The sequence below is a fragment of the Pezoporus wallicus genome, unplaced genomic scaffold (genome assembly GCF_028554395.1).
Source record: "Pezoporus wallicus isolate ANWC-B61680 ecotype Strahan unplaced genomic scaffold, APGP_CSIRO_Pwel_v1 contig_8839, whole genome shotgun sequence".
Taxonomy (NCBI): Eukaryota; Metazoa; Chordata; class Aves; order Psittaciformes; family Psittacidae; genus Pezoporus; species Pezoporus wallicus.
Window position 1 is genome coordinate 641,145 of NW_026641258.1, and position 23,303 is coordinate 664,447.

At 45.2% G+C, this 23,303-nt stretch overlaps 1 protein-coding gene across 1 annotated transcript; it reads left to right on the forward strand.

The window, feature by feature from the left end:
* The first annotated feature begins 161 nt into the window (after positions 1–161).
* On the forward strand, positions 162–23,199 carry ACO2 (aconitase 2). Its single transcript, XM_057422781.1, has 18 exons — positions 162–315; positions 6,634–6,776; positions 7,842–8,100; positions 10,354–10,446; positions 12,845–13,003; positions 13,398–13,548; positions 14,801–14,905; positions 15,168–15,259; positions 15,533–15,638; positions 16,449–16,606; positions 17,740–17,813; positions 18,494–18,605; positions 18,800–18,922; positions 19,131–19,286; positions 20,437–20,628; positions 21,530–21,662; positions 21,965–22,086; positions 22,703–23,199. The coding sequence occupies exons 1-18, from the start codon at positions 280–282 to the stop codon at positions 22,844–22,846; spliced, it is 2,358 nt and encodes a 785-aa protein (XP_057278764.1). The 5' UTR covers positions 162–279; the 3' UTR covers positions 22,847–23,199.
* The last annotated feature ends 104 nt before the right edge of the window (positions 23,200–23,303 follow it).

Below are 23,303 nucleotides of genomic sequence, written 5' to 3' on the forward strand. Positions count from 1 at the left end.
CTGGCTGGGGTGATCACAGCGACTGAAAAGGCGCGGCCCCGAGAGGGAAAGCCGGAGCGCGGTGGGCGGAGGGATGTTGGAAAAACTCTTTTCATTGTTAACCTCCCTCCGCCCCGGGAGCGTCCGCGTAGCGGTCGTTAACCCATTTCTCGGCGCGGATACTTCCCTGCCAGGACCTTTGCGACCCCGCCCCCGCGGCGACCCCGCCTGCGCGCCGGAGGTGTCAAAATGGCCGCGTGACGCCATCGGGGTGCGACCTTATCTTTGTCAGTGAACAAAATGGCGCCGTACTGTGTCCTGGCGGCTCGGCTCCGGGTGAGCGGCGCGGCGGAGGCGGGCGGGCAGCGGGAGGGAGGGAGGAGGGATGGACGGACACAGCCGGGGATCCGCGGCGGGTGCAGCGCCGGGAGCCGCCGGGCGGCCGCAGCCTCCCATCCGTCCTGTCCCCGCCTATGCCCGCCTCCTCGGGTAGGTCAGCGTGTCCCCGGCGCGGCCCAGCGCTCCGTTTCTATGACAATGGCGGGGAGGCCGTGGCGGTAGTTCGGCCGCCTCCCGAGCCCCGGGGTAGGGCGCGCCTTGCCGCCTAGCCCTGCCGGCCTTCAAGGTGAGCGCAAGGTGAACGCGGCGGCAGGGCCAGGCCGCGTCCCCGCAACCTCCCCCGCCCCGGCGGGGAGGGATTGGTGTCAAGCCCTGGGCCCGGCAGGGCGGTGAGCGTGAGGGCAGGGGTCCTAACGGGGGAATAAAAAGCCTTTCCCGAGGGCGTGCCGTTTTCTTCCTCTCGTGTGCTGTTTCTGCCCGTTATCAGCGTGCAGCAGCACAAGGTGACTTTCCGTTGTGTGCATGAGCATGAAAGCTCTCCTTTGGCTACTTTGCTTCAAAATCCATACTTTTAATACGGACAGAGGCCCGGGTGGAAAAGATGCCAGCGTCTCTATATGAACGGGACCTAGGAGGACTGAAAAAGCAGCCTGGACAAGCACTTAAACTGCCTTTTTTTTTCTTTATCAAGACAGTGACAGTGATTCCCATAGTCTTGTCTATCATGACCTCTAAAAATCTGCCTGCAACATGAGCTCACCACAGAGGTTCTCTTACTCAGGACATTATTGTGCTTAATGTGTACTGAATTATAAAGATGTTGTGATACTTTAAAGCCTGGAAGGCAAATATCAGGACACGGTTTTCTTTTCTAGGGCTGCAAGCAGCAATAATGAAGCCTGTCCTCCCCTTAGTAAAGTGTGTGATGAAGTCAGGCAGTTTAGCTTCTCACCTTGCCATTTGTGACCTTGGCCAACATCTTCCCTTTTCTTAGGGAGCCGAAGTAAGAACTTGGCTTCTGGTGTTCCAGAGTATTTTTGCAAAGCTTATTTCATGTTTTATATTACTTCCTTACTTTAGAGGTTGGTGTTTTAGTAAAGTATAGCTTTCTAAATTTAAGCAAAAGTTTCAGAATAGCACCATTTTAATTAACTTGATATATTCACTCTTAATTGTTAAATAGCTTCTAATTTGTCCTTGGAACAGAAATGACTACTCATAAAATGAAGGCAAATCCTTTATCAGGATAATGAATTGGTTCTCATTGTGTGTCATGGCATGAGAACAAGCAGTCATTTGCTAAGGTTAATATCTTATAATGGAAAACAAAAGCTGTGCTAGCACAGGGAACATGGGGAATTTAGTATTCTAGGAGACTGTCTTCTATTATCGGGCTCAGAGTATATGGGTTCCCACCTCCCGTCCCCCCATGTAAGACTAAATCTGTGATGGTCAGACATGATCCTAGGCGATCTCTTTAGGAGGCGCATTTTTTTTTGCCTGTGTGTATCAGCCTAGAGAAGAATCAATATGAAACTCACCTTGCCAGTCACTGTGATAGAGCCAGCATTGACCATGGCATATGTTATCAACATTGGTTCTACTCATCTCCTGAAGTGGTTTGGAATTGGAGCTACATAGGAAGCTTACCTCTGAGGCAAATAAATCGGAATTAGCCTGGTTTGGGATGACTGTCCTATTTAAAGTATTTCAGCCTCAAAGGGTCATGATCTTTTTCATGTCAAGCATAAGAGATGCTTTTAGTAGCATCCCATTTCTTGAGCCATGTTGGCAGCAGCGCTGTAAAACTGTATAAACTATCTGAAGCATCAGGGGTTATTGAAGGCAAGTACTGAAATGATGTATGGGAGGCTTTGTGCATGCTGGCAAAAAGCAGTGCTGGCTAGAGCTAAACTGGTCTTCAGAACCCTAATTTTGGTTGCTCTTTAGAGGTGGGTCTAGAAAATCAGGCTGCATTTACAATTTGATTTGACCACACTGCTTTTTTTTTTTTTTACAGTTTGATTATACTGCACTGGGTTGATTTTATTTTTTTAAGCTGAATCATAGTGAATGTTGAAAACTTAGCCAGTGTTCTTAGGCCAGGGAGGATGAGGAAAAATGGCATTCTGCGTTTCAGCTGGTGTATCTAGGTCTGATTTCCCAGATAGGAGTTCATGTTGCACAGTTGCTACTGTTTTGAACATGAGCTTTTGCTTACCGGACTTATCTGTCATATTTGCTGCTGAAATGTAAGTTAGTTTCTGAATTCAGACTCCTGTTGCATCTAGACTATTTACTGTAGTGAGCTAAATGCAAGGTAGCTAGCTTTTCAAGATGAGCTTTTAAAGTCCATAAAGATAAGTATTGGTTTTCTTAGAGATTTAAAAAATAATGATCCATTGTGCTGACTTTGGCTGGGTTAGAGTTAATTTTCTTCACAGTAGCTGGTATGGGGTGATGTTCTGGAGCTGTGCTGAGAACAGTGTCGATAACACGGGGGTTTTATAGTTACTGACGAGTAATGCTCCCAGAGTCAAGGCCTCTTCTGCCTCTCAGCCCACCCCACCAGCAAGCAGGCTGGGGGTGCACAGGTATTTGGGAGTGGGATACAGCTGGGACAGCTGACCCCAACTGACCAAAGAGATATTCTATACCATATAACATCATACTCAGCATATAAAGCTGAGTGAAGAAGGAGGAAGGTGGGGATGTTCGGAGTGATGGTGTTTGTCTTCCCAAGTAACCACTATGTATGACTGTGCTCCGCTTTCCTGGAGATGGGTGAACACCTGCCTGCCGATAGGAAGTGGTGAATGATTTCCTTGTTTTGGTTTACTTATTAAATTGTCTTATCTCAACCTGTGAGATAAAGTTTTCTCACTTTTACTCTTGCAGTTCTCTCCCCATCTCACCTGGGGCAGTGAGTGAGCTGCTGTGGAGTGCTTAGTTGCCAGCTGGGGTTGAAGTACTACACCCATTTAATAGGCTGGAGTTTTTGTGTCTCTTAAGGACCTGCCAGAATACTGATAGAGTTAGGAGCTCTGTAATGATTACTGCCATTTCTTCTGCTGCAATCTGACTAAAGACACTCAGGAGCTGGGATAACGGATTCAATGCCAGATGAGAGGAGATTACTTGGCAGTTGTTTGCTGGATGATCAGTCCCAGGAAATTGCCAGTTCCTGGATAAAAGCGGAAATGTATAGATTGTTGGCTCTGTTTCTCGGCTGTTGATCTCAAGGCACTTCTCACTACTCAGTAAAAAAACACCACAGAAGCCCCCCTAACCACCTACTATTTCAGCAAAGAGTGAGGCAGAACAGAATGGAAACTTAGTCTTGTGGCTTTTCCTTAATCTTATAGTTCTGCCCCTGCCCCCCCCCCCCCCCCCCCCCATATCTAAGGATGCAGAGGAAAAAGGACAGTCAGAATCAACAAGCATAATGAGTGATATGTTGTAGATTCTTTATGAGGAGAGATTAGACTTTTGAACCAGGCAGTGTATGCTGTTGCTCACTGTTGGTGATGGATCCTTAGGCTTGCTGGACACCAACATGCCAACAGCCATACTGAATCAAATTAATTCCCGACAGAGTAGAGATGTGGGGTGAGATTCAGCTCCCAGTAAACTGAAGATAGCACTTTTTAATGGGCATCTATTAAAAGTCTTTTGTAGACAAAAATATTCTCTTATTTTCTGAAGTCGATTGGCCTAGGTGGTTATTTTTCCCCAGTCTTATTGGCCATCACAGAAACAGACCTTCAGTTTTCTAGATTTCTCTTGCCAGTCTCCATGTCCAGGCAGGATCCTTCCCCTCACCTTCCTGTCTTGGGTAGCCTGAAGGTGTGGTCAAGCAGAAATCGACTACTTTGCATTGCTACATCTGTGATTACTGTTTGAATAGTTATATAGTATTTGAATAAATACTGTGTTTTATTGAGCCGTCCCATGAAGTAAAAGGATAAAGATGTGTATGATCAGACTGGCAATATTTTAGCTGAAAAGCTTCTTTGTACCTCTCTTTGGAGAGCCCTGCTTCAGATTTTTATCATAATCGGCATTGGTCCCAAGAAAGACTAGAATGCTGTGAAGCCTCTGCCATGACTTTAATTTGCAAATCTGTTCTTCTGTACACTGAATTACAGTGAAATTTAGCTCTCAGTTTACTGGGTGACAAGGAGGACCTCCATTGATCAGTTGTGTTACAGGGTTCTTTTGGGGCAGGGGAAGAAGGAATTACTGCAATAAATCAGAATGCCTTTCTTGGTCTAGTGAAGAGATTATTTTTCCATGAACAGTGATGAAATCCCTCAGTGTTTTTTTCCAGCCACTCCAGCTGTTGGAGATTATCACAAGAGAGTGGATACATAAAGACGTTCCCACAGCATTAATTGTACTGGGTAAATGCTTAAGTTGAAAAAGGGGGAAGCAGAAGAAAACAAACATAGGAGTTATGTGACTACTGGGTAAAGAGCATTTAGCAATGAGAAGCCTGGTAGTGTTTGGTTTGTTGGGAATGTTTTTCCTGATGGAAGAAGGAAAAGTCTCAGCTCTGACACGTGTGAATACGTTCTGGAAGTTCTAAGCTTCAAGAGCAGCACAGTGAAATTTGATGACTGGGTTTGATTTGCATTCCTGGAGGAGCAGTGCCCTCTCTTGTACTGCCATGTTCACTTACTTCAGATATGCTTTAGCGCAAGTGGCGTGCAGTTGTTACAGGTCTGTATTGCTCCTACCAAAAGGTGCATATCTAATAGTTTAGGATTGGCTGGGGGGAAAAGTAAACTGCACCTTTATTGCTGGTTTGCTGGCTATTGTGATCTTGCCTGGGTTTCCTCAACTTTTTATCGTGTAAGATGCTAACAAATGTCATCAAAAGGACAATAAAAGTTTTGGATAAAAATCAGTAACGTCTTATTGGTCAGGATTATTTCACGCAGTGCTTTCAATGGTGGCAACAAGAAACTGGGAAAATATTTACAAGGAAAAATTAAAAATGCATGAGCAGATTTAAAGACTTGGCTAGCATTTTTGACAATGCAAAAAGCAGTGGTAGGTGATGCAGTTGTGTTCTGCATAAGGAATATTTGCTGATTTACAACCATACGTACAAAAGGAATATTTAGGGCAGTGCTGATGTGTTTATTAGCCTGTACTTTTGAAAACCTCATAATGCTGAAGTAAAGGATGAATATAAAAAAAAACAGGATTAAGATTAAGTGTAATACTGGAGGAGGAGGAACCCTGAACTCTTGTCTTCAGTCTGTTTCCAGATTTCCAGTGCTAATGACCGAGACTTTGAAAGGATGTAAGAAATGCATGTGCCAAATCCTTGTAAGTTTTTATGGAGGCTGCCCTCTGTCTCATTTTTCAAAGTTGCGTGAGAGCCTTTTAACCGTGGGCACTGTAAAGGTGCCTCCTTGTACCCTGCCCTTCTCCCATGTTCCAGGACTGTTTCACTGTGAGGGCTGCCAAGTGAAATTTGGACTTGCTTTCTTTCATCGTGTGCTGCTGCTGTGTTTAGCTCACAGTATAGTTCATCTGTCTTGCTGTCACCTGTAGGGCAAGTGCAAGGCTTTTCTTAAAGGAAGGGTGAGGATGCCTTTGTGAGAGAGAAGGTAAATAGCATGTAAGATCTGCACAGCCAGATTGGTGAAGCTGATGTTTGTTCCGTGTCTTGTCTTTCTCCTGCTCTGCATTGTGCCATAGACCAGGCATGTACATCCGTGTCACTGCCTGGCACTGAAATGCAGCTCACCTTATGTGGAAATACAGTCAGGTTTGTAACAGTATGCACGGACCCTGCACAAAGAACTTGGTGTATGGTGTTGGAACAGACTGGTATCTACTCGGTCCCATATTGTGTCACCTGCCAGACCTTCTATATGAACACAACGCCAGTGAGGAAATACAAACCTATGTCAGCTTGCTTTGGAAACTCCATGTGTTTTTCTCCACCATGGCTGTAATGTGTCAGGAGTATAGCAAACTGGTGTTTGCTTAAGAGTTATTTCATCGTTGCCTGAAAGCAGATTTCTCAGTGAAAGCATGAAGCATCTGGTGCTATAGATAGAGATGTAAAATAATTTAGTAAGTACTACCCATTCTATATAACCTGGTGCCTCACTTTTTAACATCATATGCAGTATTGTGCTATCAAATGTTTATCGGGTACCTTTAGAAACCTTTGCAATTTCCCTGTGTCTCAGGCTGTAGAATCCCAGGAGTAACAATTGAAAAACAATTGGTTTATTGATACATTATAGGAATTCATTCTGCCAGGTTTCAGCACTAACACTCTTCTTTTTCCAGCATGCCTTGAATAGCGGGATACGACGCTACCATGTTGCTCCTGTCCTCTGCCAGCGGGCCAAGGTGGCCATGAGCCACTTTGAGCCTAATGACCACATAAATTATGAAAAGCTGGAGAAGAACATCAACATTGTCCGTAAGAGGTAAGAGTGGAGGAGGAAACAGGGGAGGGCTCAGTGTGCAGAATTTAGCTCTGCAGTGACAGGAGAGAAGGAAAAAAATGTCACAGGGTTCTGGCATAGGAAATATTTAGTAGGGAGGGAAGCTTTGAGCAGTGGCAGTTGCAAATGTAGTGAAGCGTGAGTTACAGTGTCCCCATATAGTGGTGGGCACTGTGGGGAGGTTGAAGGTTACAATGAATCACTGCAACATGAAGAGAAACAGGGCAGTGCAGAGGAGGAGTTAGAGATGTCTCTGTCCTCTTAGTTTAATGCCCTCTTTGAGGAGCCTTCACATTGGCCCTTGCTCCTTTCTTGGGGAAGCAGTGTGTGGGCAGTGGTCATTATAGGCTAATACTCCTCTGCACTGTTTTGACAGTCAATGTTCTCCTGTGTTCTACTGTAGGCTTAGGCACGGAAAGGAGGGGTGGGAATTTGTAGCGTATGTAAACATAGTGACCTTAATCTGCTGATAGAGGCTTGTGTGCCTGCTAAGTTGTCGTTCCTGCTCCATTTACCTCAGCAGTGATTTGTATAACATGTCCTTCAGTCTTTGCATCCGTTGTTAAATGTGGTAGCTCTCATTTCTCGCCATTGTCTCTACTTAATTACTTCTCAGAAGGTCTCACCACTGACATAAATAGGTCCCTCAACTGATACAGTTGCAGGATGAAAGGTCTGAGGTCATGAAACAGCTTAGCTGTACTTGCTTGCTGTGGGATTTGGTATTTGCAAATCAAGTCTGACCTCTCTTTCCCCTCCACATTTGCTGTCCTGAGGTATGACTCAAGTAACAAGCAGAGTCAACGTTTCTTTTTCTCTACAGGAAGGTTATAAAAGAAAGCATAAAGTGACATCAATCCATATACTTCTGAACTTTCTCTTCTGAGCCCTTGTTTTAGCCAGTGTTAATGCTGCAAGAAGAACATGCAGGTTTCTGTGTTATTAGTTCTTAACAGTCTCAGTTATATAGAGAAGCATTCTGTTACATGCTTAGAAGGACAAATGTTGAAGTAAACAAAATACAGATACTAAAATTCTTCTCCCCAGGCTTGACCGTCCCCTGACCTTGTCTGAGAAGATTGTATATGGACACCTGGATGACCCAGCCAAGCAGGAGATCGAGCGGGGCAAGACCTACCTGCGCTTACGGCCAGACCGTGTGGCCATGCAGGATGCCACTGCTCAGATGGCAATGCTACAGTTCATCAGCAGCGGGCTGCCAAAAGTGGCTGTGCCTTCCACCATCCACTGTGATCACCTCATTGAAGCCCAGTCAGGTGGTGAAAATGATCTTCGAAGAGCCAAGGTTACTATTGCAGAAGTGTAAATTCTCTCTGTTTGAAAGCCTCCTTCCAGTCGAAGGAAGAGGTTTCATTTTGAGTTTTTTCCCCCCAGAAGGACAGCCATGAATCAGATATGGTAACATTGCCTGTGTTGGTCAGTTCTGTAGCCAGGTCAGATGCAGCAAAGAAACAGAGTAAATGGATGTTTGGGAATTTTTCAGCTGAGAGTCATCATCACATGGTTTAATGGACCATGAATGTAGGAAAAGGTGGATTTAATGATGGAAGTCTGCATCATATGTGTGTTCTGAAGTGTGAGAAGATATTTTAGCTAAGGGAGAGGAAAAATCTTATTTCAGAGGGAGACAAAAGGAAGACAGATTTCTCTATATAGTTATGCTCTTCATGCCACAGTATGGGAGTGTGAAAAAAATCCTGAACATGCATCTGCATTGCACTGGTGTCTTATGTGAGGAGGGAGCAAATAGCTACTTTTGTTTCCCAAACTTTTTGCTAGAGATTAGCTGAAGAATGCTAACTGAAGCACGTGCAGCTTTCAGGGCTAGTGAGGGTAGGTATAAATGTGTATGGAAGCATGGAGGATGTTTTCTACTTGGGAGTTTCAATGTGGTGGTTGCGAAACTGCTGATTCACTGCCTTTTTAAAGTTCCCACTTACTGTTTTACTGCTTATTCCTCCATAGGGGCTTCTGTTAAATATAGACACATTCACCTCTGTCCTACATACCAAAATGCATTGGCTGAGGAGCAGCATGCTCTGAGCATAGTAGGGAGGTGGGGAAATCTTGTTACTCCAGGTAGACCAAGCTAAAGTCCACTGTTAGAGCCAGGAGGAATTGTGCCTTGGGTGTTGATACCAACATTTACAAACAGTAAACAGTTTGGGGGGGCTCAGTTGCATTTTAAGATTTCAGTTCATACCTATTTCTAGGTACTCCTGATGTTGAAGTAACTGCTTCTGGCTTCCTCCTTCAGGCCATAGTAAAGCCACTGTACCGCTGAGGAGTGAATTTGGGGAGTTCTCACTCCACTTGTCTCAACCCTAAGTTGTGCCCAAGTTGTGCAATTAAGAATTTGGACTTGGCAAATAAAACAGTTTCTTGTCTTCCCTTCACCTCCTGTCCTCCCCTTCCCCCTGTTTCTGCATTTATTTGTTCTCTGTAGTGCAATTATATTCGCTGCAGCCCTGAGCTGGGCTGAGCCCCTCCTTTGCCATCCACTCTGAGCAGAACAAGTAAAGGTCCTGCCGCCTTCTGACTCAGTTCTGCTGCTGCCAGTTGGCACACAATGAATGCTGGCAGGCCAGAGGGTGGTTTGGATCTGCTCCTGGCACATCAACGTGCTTTACTGGGGGAGGGATGCACAAACAGAGTGAAGTGACCCGACTCCCAGTGGAAAAGGAGGCTTAAAGAACTGCTGCTGCCTCATGGGAAACTTCAGCAAATGTGTGCTAAGACAATTCTTCCATTATCTCCAGTTTTCCCTTTCTCTTTATTCCAAAGGGTAGCTGCATGAGAACAGTCTGTTAAGAAACTCTCTCCTAGTGCTTATCTTATCTATTCTGCCACTCCTCTGCCAAGAGCTATCAGGATATAATAGTGTCATACTTCCTTGGCAACCCTGGTTATTCTCACAAGCAATTTTCACGGTGTGACCTCCACCAGTAATGGTGATAGTGCAGCAAGAAAGGCAGCATTGTGTGAGTCTTAGACAGCAGCCTTGGTGGAATGAGAAATGACACCCACTGACTCCCCTAGCAGAGAGCAGCTTTCAGTTCCATTTCTTAATCTGTGAAAATAAAGCCAAAATGCTTCTCTCAGTGCTTTGAAATGTCTGCAAAGCATCTGTAAAGCAAAAGGAACAGCTGATAGAGAAGGAAGCAGGGGGTAGAAGAAGAGAGGAAAACAAGTTTTTAAAATACCCAGCACCCTGAGAAGACAAGAAATGAGCAGAGCATTTTTTAATGCATTATTGGCAGGATTTTCCTTTAATTGCGCTATTTTCCTTGTGCTGTTTGGAACTGGAAACTAAAAATGCTTTAGTAGAGCTACAAGTTGGATGACATTAAATGGGCTGTTACAACTGACTGGCAAGCAGTCTTGATCCTTTTTGGGTTTAGGAGTCCCTCTAGCTGCTACAGAACTGTGAGCAAACTAAAGACAGGCATGAGAGAGAAGGGAATGTGTTTGAATGAGCTCTTGATGTATGGAGGAAGAAAATGTGCTACTAATGCTCTGCATTTCCCTGTGTGAACAGGACATAAACAAGGAGGTGTACAACTTCCTAGCAACGGCTGGTGCCAAGTATGGAGTGGGATTCTGGAAACCTGGGTCAGGAATCATTCACCAGGTAAAGTGTGTGTGTATATGTTTACAATCTCTGAACATGCAGTGGCTCCTTTACTTTATGGTGAAGAGAAGACCTGAGGTGCACACCCTTAGAGAATGTCACCAGTTTGGGGAAACAACTTTCTTTCCTTGAGGTGGGCGAGTTTTCTTGCTTGCCCTCTCTTGGTTATCTTGACATCAGTGGTTTTCTGAAAGGTTATTTTGGTCAACCTGTAACCTGATGCGTGATTAGGTAGTGCCAACAGCGTGTCATGTGAATCATAGATGCTTGAAATATCATAACTGCTTGTGGGCTGCCTCCTCTTGGTATGATTGGGACAGTAAGGTGATGCCATGAAGCTGGCTGCACAGGGCTAATGTGGTAAGGAAAGCAGCTTTGGGAACATAGGGGTTTTTAGGGTTATTTTGTATGCACTTTTTTCCATATAAACCAGGAGGGTATGTGAGGGCACCAAACAGAGCAGGTTACTTTAGGTACTCAAGAATGGCAACACGTAAGGAGTTGCTGCGTGAATTTGAATAAAATGCAGAGTGGTTTCCAGATCTGAGGTTCTGTTATTACAGCGCTTGCATCATAAAAGAACAGGACTGTCCAGGATAACATACCACTTAATGAGGCTTTTTGTTCTTTAAAACCAACACCTCTGACAGGATTTCCATAACTTGCTCTTGGTTGACTTGCTTTGTGGGTCTAGTAGGCATTTTAAGTGGTTCCTCTGAGTGCAGGCAGTCAAATCTGAGGTGTACCATGAAGCAAAAGGAGTGGAGAAGAGAATGGATAATTGGTAAACATCTTTTCAGCAGACAAATTGTGACTAAGTACAATTAAGAGCTTTCTGCTACGTTTTCTGAGATAAAAAACAAGGTTACCTTACTTTGGTGTGATACAACAGAGAAAGGAAACAGAAGAGGTGAACTCTCCAAAAGACTGTGGGAACACCTCAGGTCGTCTGTGCTCTGAAACCACTTGTAACATCTGTCACGTGGCAACATAGCTCTGTGCTGTGGTTACCAGCTTTCCTGGGGCAGACTTTCTCTGGCTGGAGAAAACTGGTTGTGTTGTACACCTTCAGAGTCCAGCTCTGGCAAAGTGAGACCTTGAAAGTGACCTTTCTTGGCACAAGTATGCAAATGTGAGCTACAAGCAAATGAAGCTGGAAGTACTAGAAGCAAACCCTTGGGTCTTCTCAATAGAGGGCCACCTTAGTTCTGCCCAAGCTGTTGTGTGATGCATATGCTCCAAGTTCTGTGCTTCCCAGAAGGGCAGTCCATAATGTTGGTATGGCACATATGGAGTGAGAACTTCATTAGCTTGAGTTTTATACTGTGTTGCTACCATAGAAAAATCACCATTTTAAATGAAAGAACTGTTTTGTGGTTTTGTTAATAGTTGAAGAGTCTTGTGTGGAATCAATAGCAGCAATAAGGGAAGGCTGGCCTCTTGGTGTATTTGTGAGGGATTCTTCTGGGTGATTAGATTTTGGCTGGCAGCACAGTTTGGAGGAGCCTGTTGGTATTCTACTGGTATGTGAGCATGAAGACTATGAAAGGTCTCACTAGCATTGGATAGGTGAACTGGCTTGCTCAGCAAGTTGATTAAGGGTGTGGAGACTAAGGAACAAGACTCTTGAGCCCTAACAAAGGTGACATCTTGGCAAAAGCCTAAACTGGAGGAAAAGAGTCTTCCAGTGAAAAAATGGAGATAGCTTTCTAAGTTTTCTTACTGTTCTGGGACTGAGACTTGGTACCTCATTGTGTCATTACATCCTCCACAAGGAGCTTGAAACAGAAGTGAATTTCCAGTCTAAACCAAATAGAAACTGGTTTTAGTTGGTTCTGGAAATTGGTACTGGAGCACCTCCCATGTGAAGATAGGCTGAGAAAGTTGGGGCTGTTTAGCCTGGAGAAGGCTGCGTGGAGACCTCATAGTAGCCTTCCAGTATCTGAAGGGGGCCTATAGAAATGCTGGGGAGGGACTCTTCATTAGGGACTGTAGTGATAGGACAAAGGGTAACGGGTTAAAACTTAAACAGGGGAAGTTTAGATTTGATACAAAGAGGAAATTCTTTCCTGTTAGGGTGGTGAGGCAAAGGAAGAGGTTGCCCACGGAGGTTGTGAATGCTCCATCCCTGGCAGTGTTCAAGACCAGGTTGGACGAGGCCTTGGGTGATATGGTTTAGTGTGAGGTGTCCCTGGCCATGGCAGGGGGTTTGGAACTTGATGATCTTAAGGTCCTTTCCAATCCTAACTATTCTATGATTCTGTGAAATACTTCGCTGCTCCTGAAATCCGCAAATGCAAACTGATCTAGATTATTATTCCTGTCTTCTTTCTTGCTGTCTTCTCCCTTTTTTCCCAACAAACAAGCAAGCAAGCAAACAATCCATGTTTATTTTCAGATCATCCTGGAGAACTACTCCTACCCTGGGGTTATGCTGATCGGCACAGATTCACACACCCCCAACGGAGGTGGCCTGGGAGGAATCTGCATTGGTGTGGGTGGAGCTGATGCCGTAGATGTCATGGCAGGAATCCCTTGGGAACTGAAGTGCCCAAAGGTAGGAGTAGAAGGAATACTAATCTTCAACGTGAAGGGTGAGATATAAGATGTATAAGAAACATGAATTTTCAGGCACTATATTTATATACCATTCTAGTCTTGTTTGTAACCCCACACTGGCTCAGACAGCTGGTCTGTGATTCATTGGTAGTTCTGAGTTTCCATTTCCAGCCTTTTTATTCAGGGACTGAGAGAGACAGGTGAGTGGGGATCTCCCCTGAGTTGGCCCCGTCAGTGATTTCAGCCCTTGTGCATGCGTTCTGCTACTTCAGGACTTTCTGTTCTTTGCTATTGTGACCACCCACATTCTTTGGAAAAATTCTGATGCGTTGTTTTGACTGCTGAAAGGAAATGGTGTCAGTATTTTATGTTTTTCCATTGTTGTTGTTCAGGTTATCGGTGTAAAACTGACTGGCAAGCTTTCAGGCTGGAGTTCTCCTAAAGATGTGATCCTGAAAGTGGCTGGCATCCTCACTGTCAAGGGTGGAACAGGCGCCATCATTGAATACCACGGGCCTGGTGTGGATTCAATCTCTTGCACTGGTGAGGCAATGCAAATCTCTTATCTGAGTGGAATGGTGTTGGATGTGAGTGTTGAGTTGTCTGTGGAGGCTGGGAACGGAATGAGGCAAGAAGTACTAAATGTCCTCCCTTAGCCTGGCCAGACAATTAGTACACGTCAAACTGGGAGAGTGGGTGAGAGTAGAATAACAAAATACCACTCCTTTTTGGTGAGAAAGTGACCTCTCTCCATTAAATCTTCTTGTGACTTTGAGAACACCGAATGGTTAATCATTAAGAGTCCTGTAAGATCATGCATCAGGGTGAGAGTAAGGTGGAAGTATTCCCACATATGCTTGGAGAGTGGAGAGTCAGAGATGAAGATGACATTTTCATTTCAGCCTAAAAAAGGTCATCAGTAGAGGGAAGAAACATGTTGAAGGGAATACATGTGTGACAGCTGCTAGAGAAGATCAGTTTTAGAAAAGCAGGGCAGAGGGATGACCAGAAAGCAGCAGTTTGTAACATGGAGTCTTACATGAGCTAACTGTGGGTCTTGGGTGCTGAATTTGAACCTGTGGTCTGTAATGATGTTAGTTAGGACTGAATTATGAGAAGTGTCCCTTCCTTTGGCTTGGAGTGCAGCCTTCAAGCTGGGCTTTTCTCCATTTGCATGGCTTGGCTACAACTTTGAAAAAACTGAGAGTAATTTGGGATTTCTCTTTGAAATCAGAAGAACTTGACCTGTGATACCTGCTGCTAGGTCATTAAATGTAAAACAACAGCTTCATTGCTGTGTCCTTGAAAGGCATGGGTGATCCCACTGGCATGAGAAGATGGTTTGAGTATTTTTGTTGTGTTCTGTCACTGGACACTTTTTATTCAACCCATTAAATTTCTCACAGATTTCTGGCTCTTCCAGTAAAGGGACATGGTAGGGAGGGATGGGACACTCACTGCAGGTAGCAGAGATGCTGCTCACTGCTGTAAACATATTTGGTGCTCAGTGCAGACAGGGGTTTGGGTCCCTGTCATCACTTCCAGTATCTGCAAGAATCAGTGTAGCTTTCAGCTCCTTGCATGCAGAAAAGTCTGATTGCAGGCACAGAAATGTGACAGGCTGAGCCAGCCGTTAGGTAGTCAGCGTTTCCTCTGCTGTGGATTTAGGTTTCTGTTGCTAATGCCCTCATCTCTCTTGGCTTCTCTATCTTTTCCATGGACTGACTTCTGGAGGATTGTGTGCCCTTGGACTTCCTCATTGACCCTGTGATCTCTTCTCCCACTCCTACTCTAGGAATGGCAACAATCTGTAACATGGGGGCTGAAATTGGAGCTACCACATCCATCTTCCCTTACAATGACCGGATGAAGAAATACTTGGGCAAGACTGGGAGAGCTGGTAAGAGGGTTTGGGGGTTGAAGTGGGTAGAAGCACAGGTTCAAGTGAAGGTGTGTTCTGGGAGCAGCATCCTCCTACAACGGTGTTCATGGTGACTTCTGGCCGTGCAGGATCCTGTAGGTCATCTGATACAAGCAGGGAGTTTGTAGATGAAGTGGCTGGGGAAGTTATATGGTAGAGTTCCTGTGTTTAGTTGTTCCAAGCTTTTTCTTTTCCCTCGTATTTACTACGCTTTTCAGATCTCCCTTCTTTCTTATTCCAGACATAGCTGCACTAGCAGATGAATTCAAGCAACACTTGGTACCAGATTCTGGTTGTCATTATGACCAGGTGATAGAAATCAACCTCAGTGAGGTAAGGCTTCCTTCCTGCTTGCCTATCTTGCATGTTGTAGTGTGACTCTGCTTTGTGTGAATGAGGACCAAACTGGGAGTTTGACATGACACTGCTGGTGCTGTGCTAGAACATAGGAAAAATGTTTAGGTCTGCTTCACTGACAGCTGCTGGTGTTGGTGTCTGAGAATCCTATTTAAACAGCTTCTAGGTAGAGCTATGAAAGGAATTTATTTGCTGCTGTGTTTTGGGGTTTTTCTTGGCTCCTGTAATTTCTGACTTTGTTTCTTAAAGCTGAAACCACATATCAATGGACCTTTCACACCAGACCTGGCGCACCCTGTGTCAGATATTGGTGCTGTGGCAGAAAAGGAGGGCTGGCCTGTTGATATCAGAGTTGGTGGGTAGCATTTGCTCTTTCCTCTGCTTTCATCCTTGTGGCATAAATGTTGCTGTCTTGGGATAAGCTGTTGGTCACATAGCTTGGGATCTAAGCCTTTAATTACTGCTGTATGTCCTTTGACTTTGCCGCAGTGTCATCTCTTCACAGCTGTATGAATTTGCTGGGAAGAGCAGTGACCCCCTGGGCCATGTGTGTGGGATGAGATGTGGGATAGCTGGAGGGATTTGAATCTCAAGAGGCAGACAAGTGTATTTTCCTTCTTGGAAACTTTTGAATGATTGGGTTGAACATTACTGGTTGAAGAGCACCTTTGTTGAAAGTCTGTTGCATGGATTTGAGGTAACTGAAAGGGAATTTATTATTTTGCTGGTCAGCACCAAAATGCTGTCAGGATGGCACAGTATGCCCTCATGTGGTCTTCATACTGTGACAAAGGATGCTTTCCTTTCATCATTTCTTCCATTTCTTGATTGAAGCCTTTTCCGTCTTTGGAACAATACTTCTCTATGTTAATTTGCTTAACCAAAGTGCAAGCAGATGACACTTGGATCTTGTAAAACAATAACCAGACTAGTGACCGGATAGTGTGTTCTGACTGTGCAACCTCCAAAGCTGGCCAAGGGATTGCTTGTGACCACAGTATGTTGCTGGGAGGCTTGGCAATGTTAGTCCTGAAACAGCTTCAGATTACTTGTCAGCAGAAAAGGCAGTTGTCCCTTGTTTTTTCTGCTGAGGAATGGGTCAGGCAGAAACTTCCTAGAACCTGGCCTGCAGTAAGCACTTCCTTGTTTCTGTCAAACACCACAGGCTTGATTGGCAGCTGCACCAACTCCAGCTATGAGGACATGGGGCGCTCTGCAGCAGTGGCAAAACAGGCACTAGCACATGGATTGAAGTGTAAATCTAAGTTCACAATCACTCCAGGCTCAGAGCAGATCCGTGCCACCATTGAAAGAGATGGTTATGTGAGTATGGCTGCTCTTTACACTTAGGTGTTAAACTCTCTTCCAAAACAGTACTCATGAGTCCAGAAGTAACTAATGCAAACCAAAGTTAAAAACCTTGTCCTCACTTATCACTAGATAAGTGCCATTACTGGTGTGTTATGATGTCTGTGGGTCCTGTTGTCACCTTGACGGTGTTTTGACCTGCTAACTTTACTACCTGGGCGTATACAAATGGGGTTGGAACTGGGCAAAGCTGAGACAGTTACCAGGAGCTGGGCCCCTGAGGAGATAACAGTATGTATAGCAAGGGATGCCTCATGCTCCTGGGACTCTGTGGGTGGCCATGGCTGATGATGGGCTAGTACCCACCTGCAATCCAGTCTTCTCCTTTAAGAACAGTTTAGGATGTGAGCATGCCCTTTTATTGGAAGGTGGTTCCCATTTTAGACTAAACTTATGGCAAAACTCGTATTTGATTTAAAATGAATGTTTCTGTAAAGGAACCTTCACCTGCTTTCTTCCCTATCCTGTGCAGGAAATCATGTTTTAATTAGTTCTGATACTTAGTAAATGTTAAGATGCTTGTCACAGCGTGGGGACCAAGTCTTTGTATGTGGACGCGTCCATCCAATGCTTAGTGCCTCCTCCAACCAAGCCTACAGTCATACCTTTCTTTAACAGCTGCTCTCTCAATAGAGTTGTTTGCTTAACAGACTGAGCAGGAACACACACCTCCTGCATGGTCACCAGTCCTCTCCTTATGCAGACAGGAAGTGTGTGCGATACCAATCAGACCAGATGCTGCCCTTCAGTCAAGTGTCTGTGGGTAGCTGCATTGCTCAATCTGAAGTAGGTAGTGAATGGGATCATCCTGGCAAGTCATCCTGTGCTCATCCCCAGCGTTAACTTACAGCTTCACTGGGATCAGCCCCCATGTATTTACAAAAGTGACTCAAAACGTGCAAGTGAAACAAGGAGGTGAATTTTCTCTGTTTCAAGGAAAAAGGAACAATACTTCTCTGTGGTGATTTGCTTAACCAAAGTGCAAGCAGGTGACACTTTCAAGACTGGCCTCCTCTTCCCCTGAAAGAGCAACCCCAGGAACTTATTCCAGGCTTTCTACCAGTAACAAAATTGTTCTTTGCCCTCAGGCAAAAATCCTGCGCGATGTTGGAGGACTGGTTCTTGCCAACGCTTGTGGGCCATGCATTGGCCAGTGGGACAGGTAAAGTGCAAGACCTCACTCTAGCTGTGTATCTTTTAGCTCCTGAAGTGCTCTGTGGAGTGAAATCCCGTTGTAAAAATAACACACTAGGAATTAAAAATTAAATGCTCAAAACCCCATTTACCATAGCTGTCTGCTACACACTGGAGGAGGAGGAATCAAACACTGCAGGTCTACCCTGAGCCTTTAGATGAGTGAAGCTGCACAATGGCTACACCTGGAGACTTCTTACATAGGCAAAAAATGGGGTGAGATTTGTTATCTGTGAGAGGGTGGACTGGAGTTTTTATGGTCCTTTTAAAATAGGAAAAGTAAATTGGTCCAATTTCAGTCATTGGAGTGGCAGGGAGGAAAATTCCCAATAGAAGGGATGGGAGACATATACTCAAGTGGCTTTGTCATTGCTAGTGGTGGGATGTCCAAAGGCAATGAATGTACTTCATTGGCTGTTGTTTAAATAGTTCAACAGTGCACAATATGGGCTATGAAACCTACTCCAGGAGTCAGTGTCTGACTTGGTTTTGAGCCTCTGCTTAAGGGAGGAAAACATGTCCAGGCACTGATTCATGTCTCCAAAAGACAGGGATTGCTACCAAAACTAAGCTGGGGGATTTTAGCAAGTGAGACGTCTAGAAGCAGTATTCCCTTTGGATTTGTGAGCATGGTCCTTTCTTTCACAGGAAGGACATCAAGAAAGGAGAGAAAAACACAATAGTTACATCCTACAACCGGAATTTCACAGGTCGCAATGATGCCAACCCAGAGACTCACGCATTTGTGACCTCTCCAGAGGTAAGAAATAGGCAAAGTAGGGGTCATGGAATAGTTTAGGGTGTCAGGGAGCTAATTCCCCTGCCTGTAAAAGAGACCCAGTTTAGCTTGGTTTGTAGCTTGGCTGCTGGCTTTGGGACTGTTGGGTATAGGACTTTCAAATTAAGAGATGAGGAGTAAAATATGTCTTTAAATGTGTCTTTTTGTTCTTTCAGATTGTTACAGCCCTGTCCATTGCTGGCACTCTAAAATTTAACCCTGAGACAGATTACCTGACAGGAACAGATGGGAAGAAGTTTAAACTAGAAGCACCTGATGCAGATGAGCTGCCCAAGATGGTAACTGCTGGGTCTGGAGGTGGAGCGGAGCGGGGCAGGGGGAAGGCCTTTCACTATTAGTGTTTTATATGTAGTAAGGGAACTTCATGGAGTGACCTCCTTCTTAGGGTTAAAGCTAGAACAGATGCAGTTGTCTGCGTTGGCTGGTTCTCTTCATGTGCTGTTGGGAATGGCTGAGTCTGATGATTTTCCTTTCTTGTTTTTAAAGGCATTTGATCCAGGCCAGGACACCTATCAGTACCCTCCCAAGGATGGCAGTGGGCAGCGTGTGGATGTGAGCCCCACCAGCCAGCGTCTCCAGCTCCTTGAGCCCTTTGATAAGTGGGATGGCAAGGATCTTGAAGACATGCTGATCCTCATCAAGGTCAGTAGTGTAGTGGTGGAACACCAGCTATGACAGGACTGCTCAGACAGGGGGTTGCACATCAATTGCAAGAAGCTTTGGATGTGTCTTTGAGCTATCTGCGATTCCCTCCCCTACAACCACATTTCTGTGGGAAGTGAATCAAGGATTTTCCTCCCAGGTGTTTCCTTCTGATGCTTCTTTTTGTTATAACTAAGAGACCTTTCTCCTTTGGGCTAGTGGTTAGCTAGTGCTGTGAAAAATGAAGCTTGTTATACGATGTCATAGGATCCTACCCATACCATGCAGGCTGCGGAATTTGCCCCAGTTACAATCTGCAGTAGAAAGGTGGGTGGGTCCTTTAACTGGCATCTCTAATAAATACCTGACTGTTGTACGATGTGTTTTATCTGAAATGAGGTAGTTAAGAACTTCTCATCCATCAGTATGTGTGTTCTCCTCCCGTTTTATATAAAATTACTTCACAATACTTAAACATTGCATTTCAGTCTCTTAATGAAGACAAGGGTTTCTCTTCATTGCCTGTGGTGAGTTACCAGAATGAAAGCTTCAGTGAATACAGTGATTGGTTCTGAAATGCAGTCCCTTAGGAACTGGCCTTCAGGGACATTGCTGATTCTCAGTACACAGAGCCACAGGTACTCTAAAGGGCCATACTGAGCTGTGCTTGACACAAGCAATTCCTTTGCAAGCACCCTGGCACTTACCAGTTGGAAGACCATTATCTCTGGTTGGGAATTCTGTTCTTACAAGCTGAGGAGGCTTATGTGCAGTTTGGAAACTTAGAGGAAACACTTGGCATCTTGCTGGACTCCCCCAGCAGGGACGCTGAGCTGTAGCAAGAAGGGTTTCATTGCATTTTGTACCTGCAGAACCCGCTGCTGAGAGAGGAGAGGACATGGCAGGGAGGTGTCATGGCTAAGGTTGTTTTTGTGATTTACCCTTTGGAACAAAGGATGTTCTCCCTACCCAGCGCATGCAGAATGACCATTGTGTTCTGCCTTAAGAGTGCCATCATTCTGTAACAGATGCAGTTGTCTTGGGTTTGTGCCTTTAAAGGAGAAGTGAGGATTCTTCACAATGAAAGTACTGAGGAAGGGTCAAGTCACTGATGCATCCTAAGACATTCTTCTCTCTTACTGCCCTTTAGGTAAAAGGCAAGTGCACCACTGACCACATTTCTGCAGCCGGACCGTGGCTCAAATTCCGTGGCCATCTGGACAACATCTCCAACAACCTACTCATCGGCGCCATCAACATTGAAAATGGCAAAGCCAACTCTGTGAGGAACGCCTTAACCCAGGAGTTTGGCCCAGTCCCAGACACAGCCCGTTACTACAAGGTGAGGCTTTCTCCTGATGCATCCTGTTTTACGAGGATGTTTACATGTTGGGCAGCCTGTGCCAAGACTGAGGATCTCAGCCTCCAGCTCTGAAGTAACAGCAGCTGTGATTCACTCAGCTTTGAGGCTTTTTCTTGGGTCTTCTTCCTCTGATGATCGCAGTTCCTGTAGGTGGTTCTGTCCCTACCTGCTATAGGGAAGAGGGTCTTGTGACCCAGAGGGGACCAGAAATAATAGACAGAAGGAGAGGAACTCTTCTAGGCATGTGCACACCTCAGAAGGCGTGGGTGTCATCAGAGTGGGACTAAATCTTGCCTCTTGGAGCATTTAACCTGTGACTAGTCTAATGTTTAAATATGTTCTAATCTTGTCCTCTTCATTCTTTAACGCTTGGCTTAGAATCTGAAGTTGTCCTTTTACCCTCTGGACAGCTTGGTAGGAGTCTCAGATTGCTTCTTTCAGTAGACAGAAGTTAAAATTTTCTTCATTGCTTCCAGAAGTAGAGCAGGGATCATGGCTGGTGTGAGTGCAGCTCTGACATAGGACCATGGAAAGAAAGGTGGCAGCAAAGATTTGCTTTGGTCTGTTGGAAGCGTTAAAGTGGCTGTTGGGAAATATTTGGTTGTCACTTGCTTTCAAACTTGGAGTGATGCCCCCAATTTCAAGAAGATGTGCAAGTGCAAGTGCCTGAATACCCATACACTCCCCCCCCCCCCCTTCCATTTTAAAAGCTAATTTTAAAGAAGGCTGAGTTAATCCCAAAGGGAACCTTCTGGGAGAAGGTGTCATAGCACAGCTACATCACTAGTGCAGCACTGGAATTAGATGTGTGGGTGGATATTTATTGTTAATTCCTCACTTGAGTGACTGCAGAAATGCAAATCTCTTTCGTTTGTCACAGAAAATGGGTGTCAAATGGGCAGTTGTTGGGGATGAAAACTATGGTGAGGGATCAAGCCGAGAGCACGCAGCCTTGGAGCCACGTCACTTGGGGGGCAGGGTCATCATCACCAAGAGCTTTGCCAGGATCCATGGTGAGTCACATTTCCCCTGTGATCTGTGTAAACAGGATGTATTTGGTTTGCGTGGAAGTGGTGTTTACCTTGCCCCACTGTCAACACCTCTGGGCACAGACTCTACCTCCTGATAAATGGTGAGGTCCCTCTGGTCAGGAATCCTGTTGTGGATCTAGTTAGATGTGACACAAACAGCGGAGATCCTGATTTTACTACAAAGATAGTAACTGTTGCTGGAACGCTACTCTGAGTGCCAGAAAGTAATTCTGATCTGCTGCAGTGTGTTGTTACAAGTGTGCTTGGTGGTTTGTTCTCTGCAGAAACCAATCTGAAGAAGCAGGGTCTACTGCCTCTCACTTTTGCTGACCCAGCGGACTACAACAAGATTCATCCTGTGGACAAGCTCAGCATCGTGGGGCTGGCAGACTTTGCACCTGGGAAGGTAACTTCTCACTGCACTCCATGGGCAGGGATGTGCCAGTACTGGGGAAGGATGTCAGGAGGGGCCAGAGGCAGCACAGGTGCTGCTGGGCAGTGTGGCCAGGCAGCCATGTGAGGAGCTTGACTCTAACGGTGCAGGGGGCCGGAGAGCAAGTCAGACTCAGAGTGCATTATTCTGAACAGGTATGAGAAACCCTGGTATGGTGGTGTGAATTCCTGGACTTGCTGCCTTAAGCACCCGTGTTCCCTGCAAGGAACTGGGACCACAGTTTGGGCTGAAAGGGACCTCAAAGCTCATCCAGTCCCAGCCCCCTCCCATGGGCAAGGACACCTTCCACTAGACCAGGTTGCTCCAAGCCCTCTCCAACCTGACCTTGAACACTGCCAGGGATGGGGCAGCCACAGTTTCTCTGGACAACCTCTGCCAGGGCCTCACCACCCAAACAGGGAAAAATTTCTTCCCGGTATCTGATCTATGTCAAGACCCACCCTGAGCTACAATTTTCCATTTTCAACTCTTTGGAAACATGTAGGAATTTTCCTGTGAGAATTCAAATAATTTGCTCCCTTTTGAAAGAGAAGGGGGGGGGGGAATAAAATCTGTCTTCTTCCTTTAGCCTCTGAAATGCATCATCAAGCATCCCAATGGGAGCCAAGAAACAATCATGCTGAACCACACCTTCAACGAGTCGCAGATAGAGTGGTTTCAAGCTGGCAGTGCCCTGAACAGAATGAAGGAGCTGCAGCAGAAATCCAGCTAAATGTGCACAACGTGCCCTGTGCACTGGACTCGATTCCGCTTCGGCATTTTCATCAAAGTGCAATTCCATGCCTCCTGTTGGAATAAATGTCTGATCAAATGTAACCATAGCTTCCTTTTGTTATGGTACTTCCTCTTCACTGACACTATGAAAAGGGAGTGCAGCTAGGCTTACTTTTGTCTTTTAAACTCCCTTTTTCTATTTTGGCTCAGTTTCAGTTGTCCCACAGTTATTTATATTTGAAAATGACCGGCTAAGGTGGGTTTTGTCTGTTCGGTTGGTTGTTTTCTGCCCATTCATTTTACTGATGGCTAAAGATTAAAAATGAAAATAAAGAATGTGACCATCTCTTCTGCCTTGTGTTATTATTATATTCATAATCCTGCTCTTCAGCCCCTGCTTCCCCTGTCACTTGCTGGAAGAGTGGGAAAGAATTGCTTGGAGATATAGGATGGTA